Raw genomic sequence first — 23,514 nt, forward strand, 5'->3', positions numbered from 1 at the left:
AGAATTAAAATACCCAAAGGAAAACATGTAAAAAGTTAGGCTGTGTATTTTGGGGATTGTGAATAACAAATATTTTAATATTATGTTCTTAGTAGAGTACTGGAAGCACTTGAAAATTAGGCATCCCAGCTTATTTCACATTGATGATTAAACCTCCTAACATAACCTAACCCCGGGATATCATTAAGTTGTTAATCATCAGGTGAAATAAGCTGTGGTGCCTCCTAATCTTCATGTGAGCATTGCTGTTTGTATGGCTAAAGTACCGGTATATATATAAATAAAATACTGTGGATAATATTTTAATTATTCTTATTACAAAACATTTTGGTTGCATCTTGCATAGTGGTTGGTATCTCAGGGTGGGGGTGGCTGCATTCTTTTAACAATCTGTTTTAGTCAGAATGTGAGCAATTTCTACATCAACTATACTTCATTATTGTTCTTTTGTAGCTCATTCAGGTCAGTTACTTCTATTTTCACTATAATGAAAAAGTGTCCTTGCTTTTTGGTCAAAGAAGCACATCACTTAATGCTCACTTTGCACTCATGATTGTAAGGGGTGCCATAGGTAGATCATGAAAGAACGACAAAGTTTAGTGAGTCATTACAGCATTTGTGTGTGTATGTCTGTGCAAAGTGTAGGGCATTCAGAACTTCTTACTGTAGTTGGTACACAAGAAACTTGATCGAGGGGATGTCCTGAACATGTTCGTCTATCGATTTGCGGTAAACCGGAAACGTCTAATGTTTTGTGAAAGGTGTCCCCTAAGTGATGAAATGTAAAACAGAATCACCTTGTGCAAATGTATAGTAACCAAGGAATACAGTATGCCGTCTATTGGCAGAGCTGTGCATATCTACCTGTTCTTTGAATTGACTTGTTTGAGATTGACGGGCTTTGCGGACAGTAGAGGGTTCTGACAGAACTTTTGTGGGTGACTGCACATGAAATGCTTTATAATTTTTTTTATTATTATTATGCTTGGTACAAAATGTATTTTGTGTTTCTTCTACAATGAAGGAAGAAAGTACAGTATGTGATACTTACATTGCAGTACTGAACCAGTATTTTTTGAAGTTTGTGAGAGGATACAGTACAAAGATTGTAAGTTCTGTGAAATTTATTAATTTTTTATTTACATGGAAGAATTCAAACCCATAGGGTGAGTTTACATGGGGTGTGTTATTATGCACAAGTACTGTAATGGCGTGATAGCAACTAGCACCTTACTTGTGTCGACGTGTCGTGTCAACGGCTCTACTAGCTGCAAGTAACTTGAGCAAAACACTAGCAGACTAATGAACTTTCACTATTTTGGAAGTTGATAGCCACTCAACTTTTCAGTCACCTCTGTGCTAGTGGAGCAGGCAGTTGTAATTATCAGTGCTTGTTGTTGTAACTTATAATAGTGTTCAGTCTACCCAGGTGTGAAATTGTGAATGGATACTTAACTTTGCAGTTGAAGAAAAAAGGTAGTTGAGTATAGAGCCAGCCATGTTACTTATGTACCAAAGATCTAGTATATACAGTGTCTATGTGCGCTGCCCCTAGCAGGCCATCAGCCCTACGAACCGGCTTTTACATTAAATGAATATGGGAAATTATTATTTATTTTAGTGTGTTTGATTAGTTTAGTTAAATGGGTTTGGAACTGGTAGAGGGGTGTAAACAAACTACAGTAGCATGATTACCGGTATGTGTTCTGAATTTTTGTAATCTTTATTTAATAAGAAACAAACTGGCAGGTTTGTGCAGCATGAAATCATTTTAAAAAAAAGGATAAAAATTAAATGCCAGCACTCTATTGTACAGTACATGCATGGAGATTCGTTCTTGCCTCGCAAGCGAGATGTCACGGGTTCGATTCCTGGGCCGGTGGAAGTTGTTTGGACTTACTTCCTAGCCCCCATTAGTCCCTGTTCACCTAGCAGTAAAGTAGGTACCTGTTGTAAGTCGAAAGTTGCGAATTCGTATTCAGGGAAAGTTGTTGGAGCTTCCAATAACTTGATGACATAAAACCACTGACTCTTCAGGCTTCTATGCCCTTAAAACGTGAGACATAAAGGCAAGCATGAACTTAGCATGCTTCCCTGTTGGGCGCTGTAAACGCTTCTGCGCTTCACCTTACACAAGGATGTAGGGGGGTGCCCAATAAATAAAAAAAAAAAAAAAGATACATGGAGATTCATGTTTTGTGTATATAGATTATTATTAAACAGTGCTTCATTTGGCCGAAAGTACATAATTAGCCAAAGGTATTAAAGTGAAAAAAGTTATGTTTTATATTATTAATATATACAAACATTGAGTATGGTGAAATAAAGTCAAACTAATATTTTCGTCAATCCTTTTGGCTTTGGTCTAAAAAATATTATATCATAACATATTGATTGATATGTTATAGTATATTCTTCCAGTTGTGTAACAGTCAAATACCATGGATCCTTTATGTTTCATGTACTGTATTGCACTAAAAACAAAATGCAAATATTGTAATTTCTAATGTAGATTTTTATGTTGATTCCAAAATTGTTATTCTTTTTGTGGAGAAATGAATAGCAAAAAAGTAATGCCCTTTAAACTTTCAATGTTCTACTTTGAAATGTTATATACTGTGTGGGGTAAAATATATACTGTAAAGAGACCAAACAAACCTCTGAAAACTTTACCTAACCTATAAAAAGGTTAAAATCGCCTTTGAGTTCATGGATCTCCCCTCCTCTGAACACCGAAAACTACACCAACACAGACTAAACACCGAAAACACGAATAATGTAAGCGTTCTATAGTTTTTGGATTTTTATAAGTTATGTAAGGTTTTTAAAGGTTTGTTTTGTGTTATTTACTCTATCACCCATATTGATCTGTAATGAAAAACATACGCTAAAGCAATTTAGGCTAAAATTGGTAACAATTCAATGCAGAACATCGAAATTTTAAAGGGCCATAATTTTTTGCTATTCATTTTTAAAAAATCAAATTTGTGGAATAAGCATAAAAATTACATTAAAACATATATAGTTATATTTCCATTGTTTTGAGTGCGGTACATGAATCCGAAAAGATTCAATACCATAGTTCAGTACAGTATTACGTATTGGGTAGGAACAGTTACATGATATCATGACGTCACTATCAACAAACCCCTATGCATTCGAAGTGTGGCGGTCAAAACACTCGTCCTTAAGGACATAAACATCAGATCATGGAGGAAAAAAGCTATTAGACATAATGTATGTGCAACATAATGTGACCTTGGTGTTCGATAGAAAATTTAATAATGGCCGAAATCTTATAATTTTATCTTAAATATTTGAGTCGAAGGAAATAAATTGCTAGTAAAATACAGCACTACATGTAATGGCGTACAAACGTAAATGAGAATGTGTAAAGTAAAATTAAATGAGTGATTCCGATAATATCACATTTGACGTTTATATACTGTTTGTTACAATATATATATATATATATATATATATATATATATATATATATATATATATATATATATATATATATATATATATATATAGATATCATTTTCATATTTACATGAAATATATATATATATATATATATATATATATATATATATATATATATATATATATATATATCGAGGTTCAATAAATACATGAAGATGTCTTGAATAAAGACGAAAGCTAAGGTGTTCCGTTGTTTCCCTTTTCCCCGTGTGATTTTATCAAGATTTATCTTATTTACGTTTTCATTGTGGAGCTACATGATATATATATATATATATATATATATATTTACGGTAGATACTGTACACCGATTTATTTTGTGTTGCTAATTCCGTATCTTCTGATCATGATTATCAAACCCGACTCTCTTACAGTTGGTCTGTCCAGTGTTCGTGCAGGAGGAAATCGGAGTATTGGAAGGAAACCAGCTTGCTAAATAACCAGTTATACAAACGTCCTTTGTATCTGTGAATGAAACATTGTATACCAATGAGGTTTTAGAACTAATTTATTGAACCTTCAAAATAAGGCTACTCACTGTTCTAGAGCATTAATGTCAGTTAAAAGATATCCATGTTTATTTTATAACCTCGATATGCATTGGAAAAATAAATAGCAGTTTATCAAAAATGAATATGCCGACGCATAAAATAACTATAGTATGTGGAGCTGTTAAACTCTACGAGGATAATATAATATTTTAGCTGCGGTGAACTATTGAGATAAAATATAATAGTTAGAACACTTAAGTATTGCAGGTATTTAAGTCTTTTTCAACCCAGTTCTCAAGTCATGAGATACCAGAAATACAGTCACAAGGGCAAGGCTTTTCGCCCACGAATTCCTTGGTTAGGCTTATTTTTGAAGGTCAAGCTCAGAGGTCGTTACCTAAGGGGGCGGTAATGTCCGCCTTCGTTTTTGTAATCCATTTAATGTTATATTATATAATTTAAGATATATTTATGTCATATGTTTTATGTACTTCAAGAGTATGGTTGCTGTAGATAATTTATTAAATTTTTATATTACATTTGATCAGATATACAGTAAATCTTGAGTCACGTTATAAATAGTGTATTTGGTCATTGGCTCTTTACTTTCACTGTAAAACTGATCATTTACCCCCAGGTATGTGACTGCATATTGGCAGTAGGGAGGCACGCATTATACTGAATGAACGTGTGTTCGAGTATCAGGGAAATCCTTGATTAAAGCATAACAGTATTGCTAAAATTTTACTCCATAGAGGAAATTAAGTTAAAGTTATTACTCATTACACATTAAATTTGCGGCTTTAAATTTTGTAAATTATTTGATGCAGAATGAATTTCACATTAACGAAATTCCATGTTGATTAAGTCTGAATTGTCATTAAAAGCTGGTTGACTGCGGATCTGGAGTTACTTTTTTTATCAGCTTACAATGAGACAAAATGGTTTAATTTAAAGTCATAAATTTGCACAATAACGTTATAGAACTAGACCAATTTGCATTATGAATTAAGTCCATATCTCACACACACACACACATGTTTAAGTTATGGGAATTAATAACAAATACAGTGTGAGAGAATAGATTTAATATACATTTTTCCGTGGGGGGGGGGTCGGTTGTACCGTTAAGATGGCATCCAGACACTTATCATATTAGCTTAATAACGGAACGTTTCCACTTTTTCTCCTATAAAAGGTTGACACATTCATCGCTTGGTAATTTACATTGTCTTAGTTTGTTTATTTGAAAACTTATAAAAAGTTACCCGAGTTGCTTAATAATTATATATGGACTTTTAGTTTGCATAAATTTGATAAATGATTGGTAACTTATTCCGTAATAAAACATCTTGTGATAATGATATTACTGTCTGCCAGTTTAGTATTTTCCATGAAATTCAAATATACTGTACTGAATTTCATACGTTTTCTTTTTTACTGCGTAAGGAGTATAGTGAAATTCTGATATATTGTTACTGTATCTATACGTAAATGATATTTCTTGTCACGAACCTAAAGTTATCGTTTCGGAGCACAAGGAGATTAGGCACCCCAGCTTATTTTACCTGATTATTAAACACCCTGACGCTACCTGGGGGGTAATCGTCAAGTTGTATTACCATAGATATAATTTTTACTACTTTTTGGTATTGTGGTGGTGGTTGGTGTGGTGTTGTAGTGATGCTGGTGGTTGGTGTGGTGTTGTAGTGATGCTGGTGTGGTGTTGTAGCGATGCCGGTGGTTGGTGTGGTGTTGCAGTGATGCTGGTGGTGGTGGTGGTGGTGGTTGGTGTGGTGTGTAGTGATGCTGGTGGTGGGTGGTGTTGTGTGTTGTGGTGGTGGTGGTGGTTGGTGGTGGGTTGTGGTGTTGTGGTGGTGGTGGTGGTTGGTATGGTGTGGTGGTTGGTGTGGTGTTGTAGTGAAGTGGTGTTGTAGTGATGCTGGTGGTTGGTGTGGTGTTGTAGCGATGCTGGTGGTTGGTGTGTGTGCAGTGATGCTGGTGGTGGTTGGTGTGGTGTTGTAGTGGTGGTGGTGGTTGGTGTGGTGTTGTAGTGATGCTGGTGGTGGTTGGTGTGGTGTTGTGTGGATGCTGGTGGTTGGTGTGGTGTTGTGATGCTGGTGGTTGGTGTGGTGTTGCAGTGATGCTGGTGGTGGTGTGGTGTGGTGTGGTGGTGGTTGGTGTGGTGTTGTAGTGATGCTGGTGGTGTGGTGTTGCAGTGATGCTGGTGTGTGTTGTGGTGGGTTGTGTGGTGTTGGTGATGCTGGTGGTGGTGTGGTGGTGGTGTGGTGTGGTAGTGATGCTGGTGGTGGGTGCTGTGCTGGTGGTGATGCTGGTGTGGTGTGTGATGCTGGTGGTGGTTGTGGTGTTGGTGTGTGGTGGTGGTTGGTGGTGGTGTGTTGTAGTGATGCTGGTGGTGGTGGTGGTGGTGGCTGGTGGTGGTGTTTTAGTGATGCTGGTGGTGGTTGATGTGGTGTTGTAGTGGTTGTGGTGGTGTTGTAGTGCTGGTGGTTGGTGTGGTGTTGTAGTGGTGGTGGGCGTGGTATTGTAGTGGTGGTGGTGGTTGGCGTGGTGTTGTAGTGATGCTGGTGGTGGTGGTAGGCGTGGTGTTGTAGTGATGCTGATGGTGGTTGGTGTAGTGTTGTAGTGATGCTGGTGGTGGTTGGCGTGGTATTGTAGTGATGCTGGTGGTGGTTGGTGTGGTATTGTAGTGATGGTGGTGGTGGTGGTTGGCGTGGGAGTCGTGGTGTCGTCGTAGGGCCGGCGCGACTGGTGAGTCATCCGCGAAGTAATTAGTTTTATGACGACTGAGAACAAAGTTGTTATTGTTGTTGTTGTTCATGTGGTGACGTCACGGGAGAAGCATGTGGTTCCCAGGGATTCAGAGATTCTTGTATGTGTGTGTTAGGATGAGTCTAGGGGTGCTTTCTGTGTTTGCGTGAGTGTGTTGTGGTGGGTTTGCGTGAGTGTGTGAATTTGCGTGTTGTCTGTGGGTGAGTGTTTGTGCAGTGGTCTTATAATGTGTGTGTGTATCTTTGGTTGTCCTCGTGTTGAGAAGTGTCATTGGTTTTCTGAATATTTAAATTTGTTTATGGAACCTTAAGTGTTTTAATTAAAGTTTTTAATAATTTAATCATCGTTTAAATGTTGTTGTTTTACATAAATTTTAGTGTTTTTTAGAAGTTAAACTGTTTTGTGGATGTTTGGTGGTGTAAGTCGGTGGATGAATGGGTGAGGAACTGGGGAATATGGTGAAGTGGATGAATGAGGTGGGTGAGAATGTCGTGATGAGTGAATTGGAAGGTAAGTAAACATATAGTGATGTATATAGTGGATAAGAGAGGGAAGGATGGATGAAAATACAATAATTTAAGGAAACACGAAAGAGGGAGTATATATATATATATATATATATATATATATATATATATATATATATATAAAGTGAACCAACTTGTGGTCAAGGACCAGTGTATCTAGCCTAGGATTGGCCCATGGCCAGAGTCATTCCGCGGACCTTTAAACTGGGAGACGCCTACCAGCAAACACTGGGGTTTTATTGACAAAACATTGGTAACATAGTACAGTGCAGTACATAGTGTTTCACCAAGAAGAGGAAATAATTTAGTGATAAAAGAGTGAGACTGAGAATTGTGAGACTGTAGTGGTGGTGAGTGGCGGTGGTGGGGGGAGGGGATTGTTCCATGAAGTCCCCCCTCCTCCTCTGGCTCCATCCAGGGGTCAGTCACACCGCCGCTCGCCTCCCTTCCTGCTCGCTTCCTCCCAGATTTACGCCTTACGTCGAGGCCCTACAGGCACCCCCACCCCCCTGTTTTTACACATGTAATATTTCAACTTACACCTGGGTCATACCTGGAGTCGATTCATGGTACTCAAACCAAACTTCTCAAGAGGCTACTTGGTCCTCACACATCTGTCCCATACCTAGAAAAGTTGTTTGGCATTTATTTTCACCGGTCCTTTGTCTCTTACCGGGGTTCCTGGTGATTGATTACTGTACATTACACGTACAGTCAAAGAAAAAGTCGCGTTACATTTACCACGCCTCGTGTTCTGAAACCCACAACGAAGAATTTTGAAAAAGTTCCCCGTTCAGACTCAAAACTTCGCTGTTACTTTACCCAAATTCTTCTTTATGGGTTTCAGAACATAAGGCTAGGGAGGTGTAACACGACTTTTATACCTGTCATGTCTTCAGTGATTTTTTGGCTAATTCAGTCAGCCTATTGCAGCCGACAAATTGCAAGGCTCTATAATGACTACAGTCCTTTTATACATGTACTCTGAAGAACACATCAGGTTATATTCTTGAAAAACATCTACTGTTTTGTGTGATGTTTCTCATATTCTCTTGGTCTATACACATTCCACACATTCTAGTATGGAGCTACTTTTGTGTGTAGATGAAGGCTCGCACGTCCTTGTATTTGTTTATTGTACATTACTTCTAACAGGTCTAATGTTCCAGTAAATATAGACCTTAGTATTCAGTCCTCCTCATTACGGTAGTGTTGATGGTAGGATATTTTGCTGACTTGAAAGCATTGTACAGTATAGCTTAGTAATTTAAATAACTTTTTTCGGTTCCACTATTTGTGTAGCTAGCTAGATGATTATTTAATTCAATCACTTATTCATTCATAAATATATATAATTTGTTGTCGGTCATCAACACTGAAGCAGTATTTGATTTGTACTGACCGAATGAAAATTTGTCCAGGAGTCACTCGCACATCGTTTTCTCTTAAGTGTATTATAATTATTATTATTATTATTATTATTATTATTATTATTATTATTATTTTATTATTATTATTTTTTTTTTATTATTATTTGCTTGGAAATATTCCCAGTTAAAACATAACTTACTGAAGAAAATGATATAAAAATGTTGAGTACAAAGGCAAATTTATTCAGGAATTTTTTTCTTCACATTTCTTATCTGGTTACCGACTGTGGCTGTGTCCTAGTGTAGAGTTGCGTGTGTTTTCCAGTTATATTGAAGCCAAAGCATTGCGCTTTACTTATTTTATGAATATGCTTTATTAATTAATATTATTTTATCTCTCACATATTATATACCGTAATATATAACACTGGTACTGTATTAATAATTGGGGCTGTAAGACTAATGTAATATAACCTTTAATAATAATAATAATAATAATAATAATAATATTAATAATAAACTTGAGAAAATGTAAGTATTAAAGTAATGATGGTAGCCGCCATGTTTTGTTACAGTAAAGAAACACTAAACATGGGTTCCATAGGCCTATAAATGACCCGTTAGGGGCATTGTGGATACAGAACAATATCCTGTACGGTACACTAAGCATTCAGTACAAAAGGTGGAAATTTGGCCGGTACTGCACTCACATGCCTACACATCTCGAACTGGGTGGAATGCAAGTGTGCCCCGGGGTCGAACCAACAACCTTTAGAATAGGAGGCGAACGCAGTATCCTCTCGGCTGCCTACCCCTCAGAAACACAATTCCGGATAAATGTTAACACCAGCATATTATTGTTTCATCATCATACAAGTTTATCCTTATGTCTAATCTTGAAGTGATTGTAAATTTAGATTAAGATTATGTTTTTAATTAGGTAGGACTGTGATGGGTTTGGCTGTTTGCATGTAGAGGGGGAGCGAGGTGCGGTTGTCCGTGTACCGTGAACTACTGTACTGTACATGTTATTGTGGTAGTATGTGTTAAAAATCTGGTAGTGTGTTATTTCCATGTGTGTTTGATTATTATATTGTACGTGTTATATTATAATGATGATTGAACTAATGGGCGTTTGTGTTTGCACTCTCCCATACAGCCGCAAGTTTGGGTTCGTCAAGCTCAACGATCCGGCCAACAGCAAGAAGCGGGCGCTGGTGCTGAAGGCGGTGCGCTACCTCGAGTCTCTTATTATCCACGCCAATAACAACAGAAACAACAACAACAACAACAATAATAATAATAACAACAATAATGAAGGCAACACGGAGATCGACTCCAAAAGGTGTTCTCTTTCCCCTTCCGATATCATTAAGACGGAGCCGGACCTCTCCACCACGACCACTACCACCACCACCTCCTCCGGCAACCCTCCCTCGGATACCACTCTGTTGGATGCCATCTCACAGGAAGGTGACGATGACACCAACAAGAACAATGCCTCCTCCACCACTCACAATACCAGTGAGGCAAATATCAGTATCGAACCAAGGACCTACTGCAAGCTTGGCCACCTACACCTTCTCCTGGAGGACTATCCTAAAGGTAAGTACAGTCCTATGCACACACGCTCACTGTATATTTTACACTTCTGTCTTAATATTTTGGACATTGAAGTTAATACTTTGTGTTTGTCTAAATTTCTAGTTTTACACCGACATTATGGATTAATCTTTTATATTCATTCAAGAGTTTTTAAAAGTTCGGGAACTCTGTTACATTGGTCATAGGTTAATCATCATAAGTTAGAACGAATGTGGGTTGGTGTCACGACTCGTCAGTGGCGTGCAATAGCTGAATGGGTCACGAGAGGCGCGATACTTTAAAAATCACCGGAAGACACTAAAGGGAAAAAACCCCTCTGTACCTTCTTCAAGTGTTGCACCTGTAGAACAGTGGTGAGGGGTTGAGAATTACGAATTAGATGTGTTAGTTGGGATGGGGAATAGTTGAAAGAACGGTGTGAGGATGGAGAGTTGGGGAGAAATTAGAAGAAATGGCCAAAGATAGTGTAAGGTAGGAGAGGAAATAGGGTGTAAGGAAGAGGAGCATAGGTGTAGAAGAGGGTAAGGGAGGATGCGTGAGGGAGAGGATGGGGGGTCGAGGCTCCCTTGACCCCGGCGGTGCAGGTAGTGTTGAGGGCGCGAGGAGACTTGTTGTTGAAAGTGAAAGCTTTAGCACCCTCCAGTTTGGACACACACACGAGTCTGCCTTTCTGATTTTACCTCAATTTTAAACCTTCGTATTTTCATCCTTGAACGCCAGCCTGTCTATCTTCCATTACCTTTATGCTTCCCACCTTGTATGCCCGTCTTATTGCCTCATTATATGACCTACCTGCCCCTAAGTATGTTCTTCTACCCATCTCCCTATATGCCTTCTGCATAATTTCCTATCGCCTTTTATGCTAAACCTTCTTGTTCCATGTGTGCGGTCGCACTTATCTCTCTGGGTGCATTACCGATGATGCCCGTGTATGTGTTCTTCCCCTCGCTGTGCTTGTGTGGCAACCTCCCAGAATTTATTTTTAAACAATGAAATGCTTGTCCAACTCCCTGTCCGTATGTGTGTCTGGCTTACACTTCCTGTGGGTTGCTACCCTTAAGTCTTAGTAAGGCAGCTTGTTGTATCACAAAGCACTCCCAACTTGATTCTCCTCCACACCCGGTGGAGCACCTTGACACCACTACCGCAGCTTGATTTAGTCTCCATCCTATTGTTAATGAAAGTCTAGTGCCTCCCCCCAGACTCATGTGTCAGCCCCTGATGTCAGTTTACCATGGTAGGATAATGATATCTCAGCTCAAGGATCACATATAGTACTTCATGTATACGTTGAGTAGTTTATGATCTTTCGTTGCTGAATAGGCTCTTGTGTTTTTGTGATGGGTGTTTGTTGATGATCTTCGTGTGGCGTCAATGTTAGTTGAATTACTCCACATAACGCTTGTGTCCTTGTTACAGATCGAGTAAATTTAGTCTCATTTAAAGGCAGCTCTCCTCATATTGTCAGCCTTAGTCTGACCTCTTATGCTGTAGGTAATTTGGGGTCGATTGGCAGTGCTCAGATGTGCCCCTAGCCCAGTGAGGTCTACAGATGGTGGCATTTCATCACTGTTTAAGTTGTCCTGTGTTTTTGTCGGAGCAGGTGAGGTTGAGAGTCAGGCTGGTGCAGTTTTCCCATGGTTTGGCAGCAAGTTTCTTGTGGCATTTAAAGGCCAGGCTGTGTGTGATGTCAGAGTTGCTGCTTGTTGACGCCGTCGCCAGTCGTCTGTACAGTATATACAGTATATTTTACTGTCTAATGTCTATCTGTCTGTTTCCTGCTTGCTTGATTTTTGTTTTAATATCTCATTTTGTACGAGTAATTTTGGGGACATGCAGTTAAATGTAATTAAAATTATTTATAAAACTAGTAAATACCGCACTGTCTATGGTTTGGGATGCGTTGGTCAGCCTGATTTTCGTCTCTGCTATCTGAAAATTGTTATTGTGTGCGAGGGACTCATGTACAAGTGTGGCGTAAGACAGGTAATTGCCGTTCTTTGTTACCCTTGTTTCAGTGGACACAAATATAATTGTAACAAAAAGCCACTTGAGAAATTTCCGAATATTTACTAAAAAAAAAAAAAATCTGTGACTTCTAACCATAAATAATAACTGTTTCTGTGATAATTTTGAAAGGAACTGCAGACATTCTTGGTGTTGTTAGCTGTTAGTCGAAGTAAGATGTTAATAAAGGAGTATACCATATTTGAGCTTGTTGATGCTGAACCTACTAATTCATGCATTTGGAGGCTGCAGTAACTGTCATCTGTTATTACCCTAGACGACGCCCTACCTTTATTTCCTTTATTATAACAAAAAAATAATTCTTCTTCCCCTTGTCCATTTATGCTGGGTTTTTTTTCTTCAAATTTTCCTCTAGATTTCTTCCTTTTAATTCTTACTCTTCGTTTTATTTTTTTTATCCTCTTGCTCTCATATCGTCTTTGCTGTTCCTCTCCTTATCTCCCACAATTTTTTCTTCTTTTTGCTCTACCTTCCTCCTCTTCCTCCTTCCTCCACTGCTTCATTACATCTCCTCTTCCTCCTCTCCTTCATTACATCTCCTCTTCCTCCTCTCCTTCATTACATCTCCTCTTCCTCCTCCACTCCTTCATTACATCTCCTCTTCCTCCTCCACTCCTTCATTACATCTCCTCTTCCTCCTCCACTCCTTCATTACATCTCCTCTTCCTCCTCCACTCCTTCATTACATCTCTTCTTCCTCCTCCACTCCTTCATTACATCTCCTCTTCCTCCTCCACTCCTTCATTACATCGCCTCCTCATCCAGACCGCCGTGGCATGAGCTGTCCAGAGAAGAGAAGAGTAACTATTAGAATTCCTACACTGCCGGTAATGATGTGAACACGTAGGGATTATCTCTGATGTGGCGTCCCTGTCGTGTTGGTGGTATTGTGTGAGCTAGGCGGGTAAGTTAGGACGACCCGACCAGACCAGACCCGACCCGACCCGACCTTCCTTCCCTCCCTCTTCCTCTTTGGCTGTTACCAACGTTCCCATCGACCTGTACCACTGGTATACCCACACACACACATGGGTACACTCAGGTATATTTGCGAGTGTATCTGGATATTGTGGTTGATTTAGGCGTTTTCTTGACGTCCATAGAACCACATCTGTTCGTATGTTGTGATCATGCGTTAACGTGGAAAGATATGTTGTTTTTAAGTTACAAGTTTGGACAGTGTGGTTGCGATGCCGTTGCTGTTGAACCTTTCTTAAGGATTTATATTATTTTGTTTTTAATTTAGGGTGTTTACGATTAAGGGTTTGTCATCCTGATGTCTGTGGGTGTGTCTGTAGTCCAAAATGTTATTAATACGATACATAACTCCTCTTGTTTCATTCTCTTTTTTTTATAAACTTGTGAATGAATGTTTTAGGTAGGAACCGAGTTATGGTTGCATTTGAGTGGTCATTAATCATGTTTAATATTACCATTAAAGAAGGGGCTAGAATGTTAAGAATGATCTGTCACGTTGAAACTAATATAATTTTAATGTGTGTTAATAACTTACTACTGTATTTGATTTATACAACTTGAATGGTAAGTTTCTTATCCCAGCATCATTTCATCGCAGTTAGTTACGTTCTGTATATACACAGAGGGTATAATGCAGGAAGGGCTTTAGAATATTGACAAACGTAAGTGTCATTTTTATTACTATGGCTGAGGTGATGGTGTGTGGTGTTTAATGAGAAACCCCCGAGAGGGAATGGTGCGACGGAGAAAGTGAAAAATAGTAAGACCCTCGCGAAGACTCGTCTGGCGGGTCCGTGGCACAAAACGCCACGGGATGGAAGGGTGACTCTTTGGGCAGGTTCTTCACCATTGCGGGTACTGGGTCGACATTTTACCACTACACTCCGGCACCTGCTGTCTATAACCTAGTCTATGTGTAGTGTAGATGGTTATGGCTCATTATATATTGTTCATGTAGTGATTATGATTGTATTATTATGTTATTATATATTTTATTATATTACTTCTGTATTTATTGATGTTTTTATTATAATTGATTCACTTTACCTTAAGGGCCGTGTGTGGTGGTGGTGGAGCAGTACTGGTGGTGTCGTGTAGAGGAGGAGGGGTGTTATGTGGTCGTGGCTGTGCTGAGTAACGACTTCCTTCTTGACACAGGCGGTTTTGAGGTTCCTTGGGGAACCGTATTACCCCAGGGCTGCCTATAGGTGTCCTTGGGTGTTGTTTAGGTTCCCCTGCAGGGGTTTGCTGGGGGTCACCTTGGAGATACGTTGCCGGGGGGAATACTTGGGTTCCGTTGTGTTGGATTATGGTGGGTGAACCCGGCCAGTGTTTTACAGGGTTCGTTTTTGAGTCGTCACAACATATGTAAATTTACAGGAGGTGAATACGAAGGTTCTCTAACTTATTTTTTCCCTTCGACTTAATAGATTCACAGTTATTCCCTCTTTAATATTGTCGTTACTGTCATACAAGATTTCAGTATCCATTTTTTCCCAATACCTAATAAGTAAAGAAAAAATCCCCAACTATCAACTCTTCTTCACTTCAAATCGTAGCTCGTAACATCAGGGATAAGAATAAATAAATTAACAACCTTTGGCAACTGAATGTGAAGGGACGTAGTATAGCTTACCAAGTTGTTCCTATGTTCTTTCTCCACCCGGGGTGTTTGGTACTGGTTACGTCGAGTACAGTACCTTGAGTAGTGTCCACGTCCTAACTGCTTTATTTCATGACTCGTATGCAACCTGTGTGACACTTTTTTTATGTTTCTTCTTGCACGAATACACGGTGATTAGAGGTTATTGAAACATTAATGATAATATAGAATAGTGTTAAACGTGTCCATTATTCTCTTCAGTTTTGTCATTGTGAAAAAAAGTAGAACAGATCTTTATATAAACACTACCGTAGTTAAGTCATCATGGTGGAAGTTACAGTGATTTCAAGGTGAATAAATGGCTATGGTGAATTTTTTATACTGTACAGACATTTGCTGGTAAAGATGATGATAAGTTTCGTGTTAATCATATGGTAATATTAATGGCGTCGGCGTTACGTTGAACTTTGTGTGATCTATACTGTGAAGCGTATAGCATGGTAATAAATTTGGTGGTGATCATTGTCTGCCTCCCTGTGAATGACTCGTGTGTTCTCGCTCGCCAAAATAAGTCGGTAATTGTACTCAAACTCGGCATTGAGCGTGACTTGTTTTGTTTTTTTTGTCTGTGTGTAGTTTGTTTGCTTGTTTGTTTGTTTAGCTACAGAGGCTACACGTCCGGTAAACACGGGGTCAGACTTGTTGTCATTAATACGTTGTTGTCCCCTCCAGACATGGGGGTCGATGCCATTGGAATATACTGTTAAGTTGAATTGTTCTTGGGGTAAGTTAGGACTCTTTATATACTGAAAAGGGTTGCGTATAGTAACAATTTACCTTTAATTGTTTTATTTTTATTCGTTGCTCAAAAGAAATCAGTAATGCAAAAAAAAATAATAATGATACAAAAATATACTTATAAACCGTGTAATTTACCGTCACCTATCACAGAGAAGCATTACAACGAATCATCTTAACACTTTCAAAGGTGATGTTAGTCAGCCAAAAACACCTGGGGCTGAGGAGGCAGAAGTTCAGGTTAGGTCATTGTATGTATAGACCATTAGAATTACGAGGGCTCTACTGTGACGTCATGAGTCTGATAAAATATATACACTTCTCATAGGATCCGTGAACCTTACTTGTATAATTATGAGAAAATTACACTGTATTGATGACACTGGTTGTATTATTGTTGTAGGGACTGACACGCCCTAATGTATCACCTGGGCAGGAAATCTTGAACAGAAATTTTTGAGAGAGCAACAAGGTCGAGATGGAGCCAAGGGCGAAACGAAGGAGACACCCAGTAATGCACTTCCTGGTCTCTCTCGTATATTATTTATTCTGGATAAGATTTTTGAATATGAATCACCGTAAGAACTTGACAGAGATGTGAGTAATTTATGAGCCTAACTAAAGCCTGCTATCAGTAATGTGGCCTCGTGTCAACTATTGGGTTTCTAGCAGGTTTTTGTGTCACTCTCTTTCCTCTTCTTTTGTACATTCGTCTGTTTATCGTAAAACTTGAATTTCTTCGCGTTTGTGCATTTAGCCTTTTGTTTTTGTCCCTATTTTGTATTTATATAGTGAGGTATTATTGTTTGTCTTTTGAAATATTGTTCAGATATATTACCGGGTGTTGTGAGATAACACATGTTAATCATTGTAGGAGGAGGAGCTAACTCTGTAACCAGGCTGTTGTTAGTGTAGTCTTTCACTCGCCCAATAACCTTTTCCTCTACTGATACGACTTACCAACGATATTAATATTTTTCTTCCGGTGATAGGAAAGGAGTTTGTTTTAAAGTTAATAGATTTTCTAGTTAATTACTTATCCAATATTAACTTAGGTTTGCCAAGAGATTTTTGCACACAACGTTTTTCGAAAGCATTTACGATTTGTTCTGTAAATTTGTTATTATTCTGTAGCATTAACGTATGGAGCATTTTTTGCCAAAGTATCGAGCAGAATATTTACAACTGAAGAAGGTCCACGGGCGGTGTTGGGGGAGGGGGGGTATGGAACAGTGGAACAGAAGAGAGGAGTGGGCGAATTTTAAGACTTGGGCAACGGAACAAGTCCCAGGACAACTTTCTCTAAAGTTTCTCCCTCAAATCTCCAACACATTTCACCTGCGCATCTCCCCCGTGTCTCGTTTCCTTTCTTCTCCCACTCCCTCTACCCCTCAGGACCTCTCACAGCACTGCCTCGTATTACCAGTAACCAAATCAGATTCCTAATTTACTGAAGTTACATCGGTTTGAGTTTCACGAAGATTGAAGGATTTTATGTTGATGGTTGAGAATTGAATAACCTGAGAGGGAGGGAGGGAGTGTTGTTGTGTTGCGATACAAGTGACGTAGGTAAGGTGTTGGCGTGAACCCATCTTAGGCCCCTGTTTATGGTTTATATGTTGCGTTTAGGCAGGGAAACAGCTGTGCTTCTTGTGTGAGTAAGAAGGACCCTGGCGTGTGTGTCTTCATGAAATTTCTGCTTACCTTTTGATACTGTCGCGAACAGGTATTCATGACTGTGGAACCCACTTTCACTTTCATGGCGTTTAGACTCTGGTTCAGAACTCAAACAGGATGTAGCAGTACGTATCTTTAAGGAGCCTTCACGTACCTGCAAGTTATTAATCCTTGAATCACGTGCACTTGGGAAGCTCTTGTCGAACGTGTTTATAAAGACCTTGATGGTGGTGTACTGAGCCATTCACCCACCCAGTGCAGGTACTGTAATTACCCGTGGATTATCACCTGACACCTCTTGTGATGTTGATAATGTGATGGAGGAAGACTAGAGGGAGGGGGCACGGCAGTATAGTGGTGGGTTATAGGGGAGGGTATAATAGGTATGGGTGGAGGTGAGGTCACGAGCCCATACAATTACCACAGTAACTAATATGGGAGGGAGGGAAGGAGGTGGAGTGTAATACCATCTTTATTGCAACTTGAGTTTAATGGTCGTATGTCTTTTTATTCACTAATCGTTTATTTTTTATCCCCCTTTGTTTCGTCTTTTATTTGATATAATTTCTCGGGTGGTTGCTATCCATCCCAAATTGATTTTGTTTTTTGTTTTTACTTTGACTTCATGTTTGATCTACGAAACAGTTTGTGAATTCAATGTGTAAATACAATGGTGTGTGTTTGTGTCTGTCTTTCTTGTCTGTCTTGTCTGGTTTGTCTGTCTTGTCTGGTCTCTCTGTCTGTCTAACTTTTCACTTGCATGTTTCTTCCCAGTTATCTTGTGTCTTTTATATCGAGTGTCTCCCTTCTTTTCCTAACCTTCTTCTTCTTCCTTCATTCATTCTCTCTCTCGTATGTGTCTCTGTTTGTTCATCTTTGTTTCTACCTCGTCTCTTTTTTCCCTTCCCTTTGTCTTCATCATCTTCGTCTTTCCCTGTTGTCTCTCTCTCCTCACTCTCTGCTGTTTTCCGTGTTCCCCCTCTTCCCCCGTCTTTCATGTTCATCTCCCTCCCTCCGTTTTGTTCTCGTCTCTCATCTCCCCTTTTCTTACTCGTCTCCTTTCTTTTTACTTTCTTTCAATTGTTATTTATCTTTTGTTTCTCTCACCCACCATACTTGCCCTCGCCCACTTGCTTGTCTTGGTGTTATGGTGCCGGGTGTTGTGTGTGGGCAGCCAGTAAAGGTTAGTGTAGGGGTAGTCTGACTTGAGGAACACAAGCGAGAGGGGTGCCCGAGTAGACCTTGTCTTGTCAGGGGGCGGCGCTCAGTGGTGGTGTCGGCGAGTCACGAATCACCTTACTGAGCTACACTATACTGTATATATATATAGTGTGTGTGTGTGTTATAAGAGCATATATATTTTTGGGGGAGGATTGCAGCGACATATTTAGTGTTGAACACGTAGCCTACACGAATACGTATAAGCACACTCATTCCTATTGCCCATATAACTATGTGGTGATCCTGCGTGAGCCATGGTTAATATTAGGCCCGGGACATAGAGTTTCCTTTGTCTGTACACTTTAATGGTGACTTCTCGAAGTTTACCTGAAATCCAGAATACGATATTTCATTTGTTTAGTTTTTTTTACCCAGGTGTCCCTATTCCAGGTTGTGTGTGTTCTTACTGTTTGTGTTTTAGGTTTATAATTATTGTGTGTATCTTACTCGGTGTTTATTTGTGATATGTTTTTGTGTATTTATCCTAATATATTCTACATAGTTGTATGTGTCCCCCATATTGTGTGTTGTGGTGGGCGGCAGGGACCGTCAGTACACACCACGAAAAGTGTTTTTGTCTAGACTGAGTATGTTTGTTATATATTGAGGGCCAACAGAGACTGCCTGGGGGTAAAACAGGAGACGTGAAGAGGAGGAAGAAGCTGACGTCCACCACAACTGTAGCTCCTGCGTTGACGACGTCATCGTCCACAAGGCGCAGATACTCCTATGCTTTTGACGTCATTGATAACCTGACGAAATTCATGTTTATGACGTTTTTGATGAATAAAAACAAAACATTGGTGTGTGTGTGTGGCAGGCTTAAGACCTGGGTGGTCAGCCGTGTCGTTATGGCTAGTATGTGGCAGGCTAAGCCTGTGTTGAGGATCCTGTTGAACAAAAAAGCTTGAACTATATACCGCGGACATAAGTTATGATAAACTTACACAAAAAATTTTTTCCTTCGTTTTATTTATCACAGCGATCTCTTTCTGCCAGTAAATTTCTCCATGGCTCTTGCCTTGGCTTAGCTTGACCTACTAGGGAAAATCACTCCAAATTCATTATCAAGGTAATTCTTCCTCAACGTCTCAAGTGAAGATTGGTCTGTGGTGTGGCGTTGAAATCCCCAGCGGGCGGGCATGCATCGCCGCCCATCCCTTAAAATTGTCCGTCATTTAGAAATGCTCCGCAGCGGTGGCAGCGGCAGAGGCGTTGACGCTGACGACGGAAGTGGACGTTCACCTGGGTTGTAAATGGCGTTAGATACTTTATATGGATTTTTTCCCCCAGACTTGCCTTAGGAAACTAAAATTAAACATTGGTACCAGTCAGTGTAAGTTGTCATTTGTTGCTCTATGACTATTATCGGTATAGTATATTTATTTATTTCACTATTGAACTACCACATTTATCATGGTTAAGAAAGGTCAGTGAGTATGGCGGTCAACACTTAACAATGATTCATGATGACTGTGAGAGCCACGGTGGACACGTAATGGTGCACTTTTTTCCCCCCAGATCTCGTGTAATTGGTTCAGAATTTTTTCGAGTGGTGTTGCTCCATTAGTGCCTGGCGTCGTGATCATGGTTGATGAGCAAACACCCGGCAGTGAGGCGTGTTACTCCCGATAATGACTTTAGTGTCCAATATAAGGATTTACTATTACATGCTGGATGGATAGATGGAATTAGGGAGTGTGGGTTGCTGAATGAGTTGTGGTGGAAGGTTGTTGTGGATGGATGGTAAAGTTTGCTATGGTGGGAGTGATAATATAAGGAAGGATTACTGAGTAGTTTACTTGCGTCTGGTGGAGTAATAAAGTTAATGGTAGCGCCAGTGTAATGGTTGGTTTCTTCCTGGTCTCGGGAAGGTTCAGAGGGTGGTTGACTAATTTACAGCTGGCGGAACTAGAGGTATTGTTTCATTTGTATTAGAATTATATAGTTCTTGTATATACTTAGAGAATAGTTCACCGTTTTAGTTCTTTGTTTAATAAAGATGAAAATGTTTAAAGAATGACATATGATATTTAGTATATGTATAACATAGTGTTTTGAAGCTGTGTGCCAGTGACCATCTTGCTACAGACTTGCGAAGCCCTTCATTCTCAGAAGTTGTTGAGGTGTTTGGACTCTCAAGTCGTCAGTTTGTTTTTCCCTTTAGTGGCGGACCTCCTTGTTGGGCGGGGCTGCTCCTGCTGCCTTACCAACACAGTGTTGTCCATTCTGGCGGCTCCTGCTCTCATGTTCTCTAAGAATTGCTCCTGATGCTGTCGCTCTTGTGACCTTCACCAGGAAAGGTGTTTGTTGAAATTATTCCTACACAAAAGTTGTTACTATTTGATATATACTGATGATCCGTCTGTATATATCAAATAGTAACACGAACAGTGGTGATATCCTCGTACTGGGAGCTGAAGATTGCAAGAATTAACTGGTGTTAGTCCGTGGGAACTGGCTGTTGGTGGATTGACTCGGGGTAACTAGTACACAATGATGCGGATAGTCGAAAAAAAAAAACATGAAACTTCACCTGTAGCTGCAGGGAAGTTGTTAATTAACATAGCTAGCCTCGTAAATTCTTGACCCTGCGATGCATCTACATAGAACGGCGTTTTTTTTTCAGTTCATTTGGCTAATAGGAGAAGTTTGTTATGTCTGGCGATGAGGTCATATGATTATCTTAACAGAGTGAGCTTAGAGGAAATTAACCGAAGGAGAATTCTTTCAAAGTAATGGAAGATCAGCCTTGTAGGAGAGTAACCTACAGAAGGTGGTGAATATCTGCCTTGGTACTTCAACCGCTGCAGCGCCTCCAAGGGGTGGGAACAGCTCAGTGAGGACACAGCGTCAAGTTCCCTTCAAGACCCCACAAACGAACCCACCCCGACTTCCTCAATTATACTGGGTGGCTGCGGCGAGAAAGTTGCTGGTGGTGGTAGTGCTGCCTTGCTTGCCCTGGGAGTCTTGGGTCCTTCAGCGGGTCCAGGGGATGATGGTGGGGAGTACTTGGGGTGCAACTCCTTATTTGTCTGGATCAGCCCTGGAGGTTTCTAGGGCGGCGGTACTCTACTTCAGGGACTCACTAATGATTTACTGAATATATATATATATATATATATATATATATATATATATATATATATATATATATATATATATATATATATATATATATATATATATTGTAGTGAACTGTAGAGAGAGGAAGTTTACATGTCGTGTTGTCGTGGTTATAGTACTGTATACCACGACTGGCTAAACACAGACATTGGTCCTATAAGTGACAAATGAGGAACAAACACGCGATAATTCCCGGTTTAAAGTCATTACCTGGGAGCGGATAATTACCGAGAGTTGAGGAAAGGTGGTGATAAAAGATGGCGAGGAGAAATGAACACTGACTTTACGACGAGGTAGGTGAGGTAGGTTGGTGGCGGATATATACTGTAGGTGGTAAGGCTATGTCGTCCCCTGCAGGTAGCTATTGTGATGTTTGATACTGTAGGAGGCTCATGTAGGAAAACAAGTGGGGAAGTTATACCAGCTGGCGTCGATTGGATCCTTTTAGGGATGAGTTTCAGCGGATAGTTAATCTACACTATACAGCTCGTTTCATATATAAGGGTCGTATTGTTGTTAAGCCTTAGTGTCAGGAATATGGGTTACTGTGATGAACGAATGAGAGGCAAACTAGTATAATGTAATGAGACAGTCGGTAGTTTCTTCACAGTTTAAAAAAGTATCGCTTTATTTTTTTTTCATTATACCTTCCTAAAATCGTGCTTCTACCTGACACCAAACTTTAAGAATACAAACCATAGACTCCAAAAATCGACTCGTGCAAATGTTCAAGGTGATTAACATTAGCATTCGTACCTTACCTTACCTAGCATAACTTAATAATTTAATAATGATAAGTAATGGAATATATATATATATATATATATATATATATATATATATATATATATATATATATATATATATATATATATATATATATATATTTTAAGGCTGTGTAGGAAATGACTGTGGTTCTCTGGTATGAAACGACCAGCACGCGATGATAACCAGAGGCAGGGAAGACTAGGTTAGGTTAGGTTGTTGAAGGCCAATATTCGAGACATGTTGCGCCTGAATGTTAAATAATACTCTGCGTGCTGTTCTGTGTGTGTGTGTGTTTTGATGGTCTATAGTGCTATAAGTCTTGCATTGGGGTGGTGTATGGAGCTACCTTATCGTGTCCCAGTAAGTAACCTTTCAACTTTGGGATTCCGTTAATGTGTGGAGGTGTCGCGTTGGTGCTGCAGAGAAGGGGCTTGACGGTGTGTCGTAGGGTGGGGGGGGCGGGGTAGTGGTGGGGAAGGGATCAGGTGGTGGGGATGGTGGGGTTACTGAGTGAGGGTCTACGGGTGTTAAGGGTGATGGGGTGAGGTTTAAGGGGGTGAGTGGCGGTCTAGGGGGTGAAGGATGGGGTTTGAGAGGGGTGAGTGAGGTTCTAAGGGGGCGATAAGGGTGTGGGGTGAGTGAGGTTCTAGGGGGGTGATGGGGTGAGTGAGGTTCTAGGGGAGTGATGGGGTGAGTGAGGTTCTAGGGGGATGATGGGTGAAGCGTGAGGTGTGAGGGAGGTGGTCGTGGGTGTGGGGCAGGTGTGGTGATCATGGGTGAGGGGCAGGGGTAAGGATCAGGGCTGCTTTCGTCATAAGAGTCATCCTGGAAGCACCTACGCTCGTACACAGCTCCTTGTATTTTCCTGTTTGTTTAGTTCGCCTTCGTTTCCTTGTTTTATTTAAAAAAAAATTCTCTCTCTCTCTCTCTCTCTCGTTGTGTGTCACTTTTCGTTTCACTTTCGTCACGCATCTTAGTCCCACTCTTTCCTCTCTCCTTCTGTTTATTTATCTCGTCTCTTCTTGTTCCTCCTTTATCTG

The 23,514-nt window shown here is 40.0% G+C and overlaps 1 protein-coding gene across 1 annotated transcript in view; it reads left to right on the forward strand.

Annotated features, from left to right (window-relative positions):
• The window catches only part of LOC121864587 (putative mediator of RNA polymerase II transcription subunit 24), a 119,718-nt gene that overhangs the window by 4,846 nt on the left and 91,358 nt on the right, over positions 1 to 23,514 (forward strand). The window contains exon 2 of the mRNA XM_042363693.1: positions 9,830 to 10,275. Coding sequence (XP_042219627.1) covers positions 9,830 to 10,275 — 446 coding nt within the window. The remainder of the gene's footprint in view (positions 1 to 9,829; positions 10,276 to 23,514) is intronic.

The sequence above is a fragment of the Homarus americanus genome, unplaced genomic scaffold (genome assembly GCF_018991925.1).
Source record: "Homarus americanus isolate GMGI-L3 unplaced genomic scaffold, GMGI_Hamer_2.0 scaffold51859, whole genome shotgun sequence".
NCBI lineage: Eukaryota > Metazoa > Arthropoda > Malacostraca > Decapoda > Nephropidae > Homarus > Homarus americanus.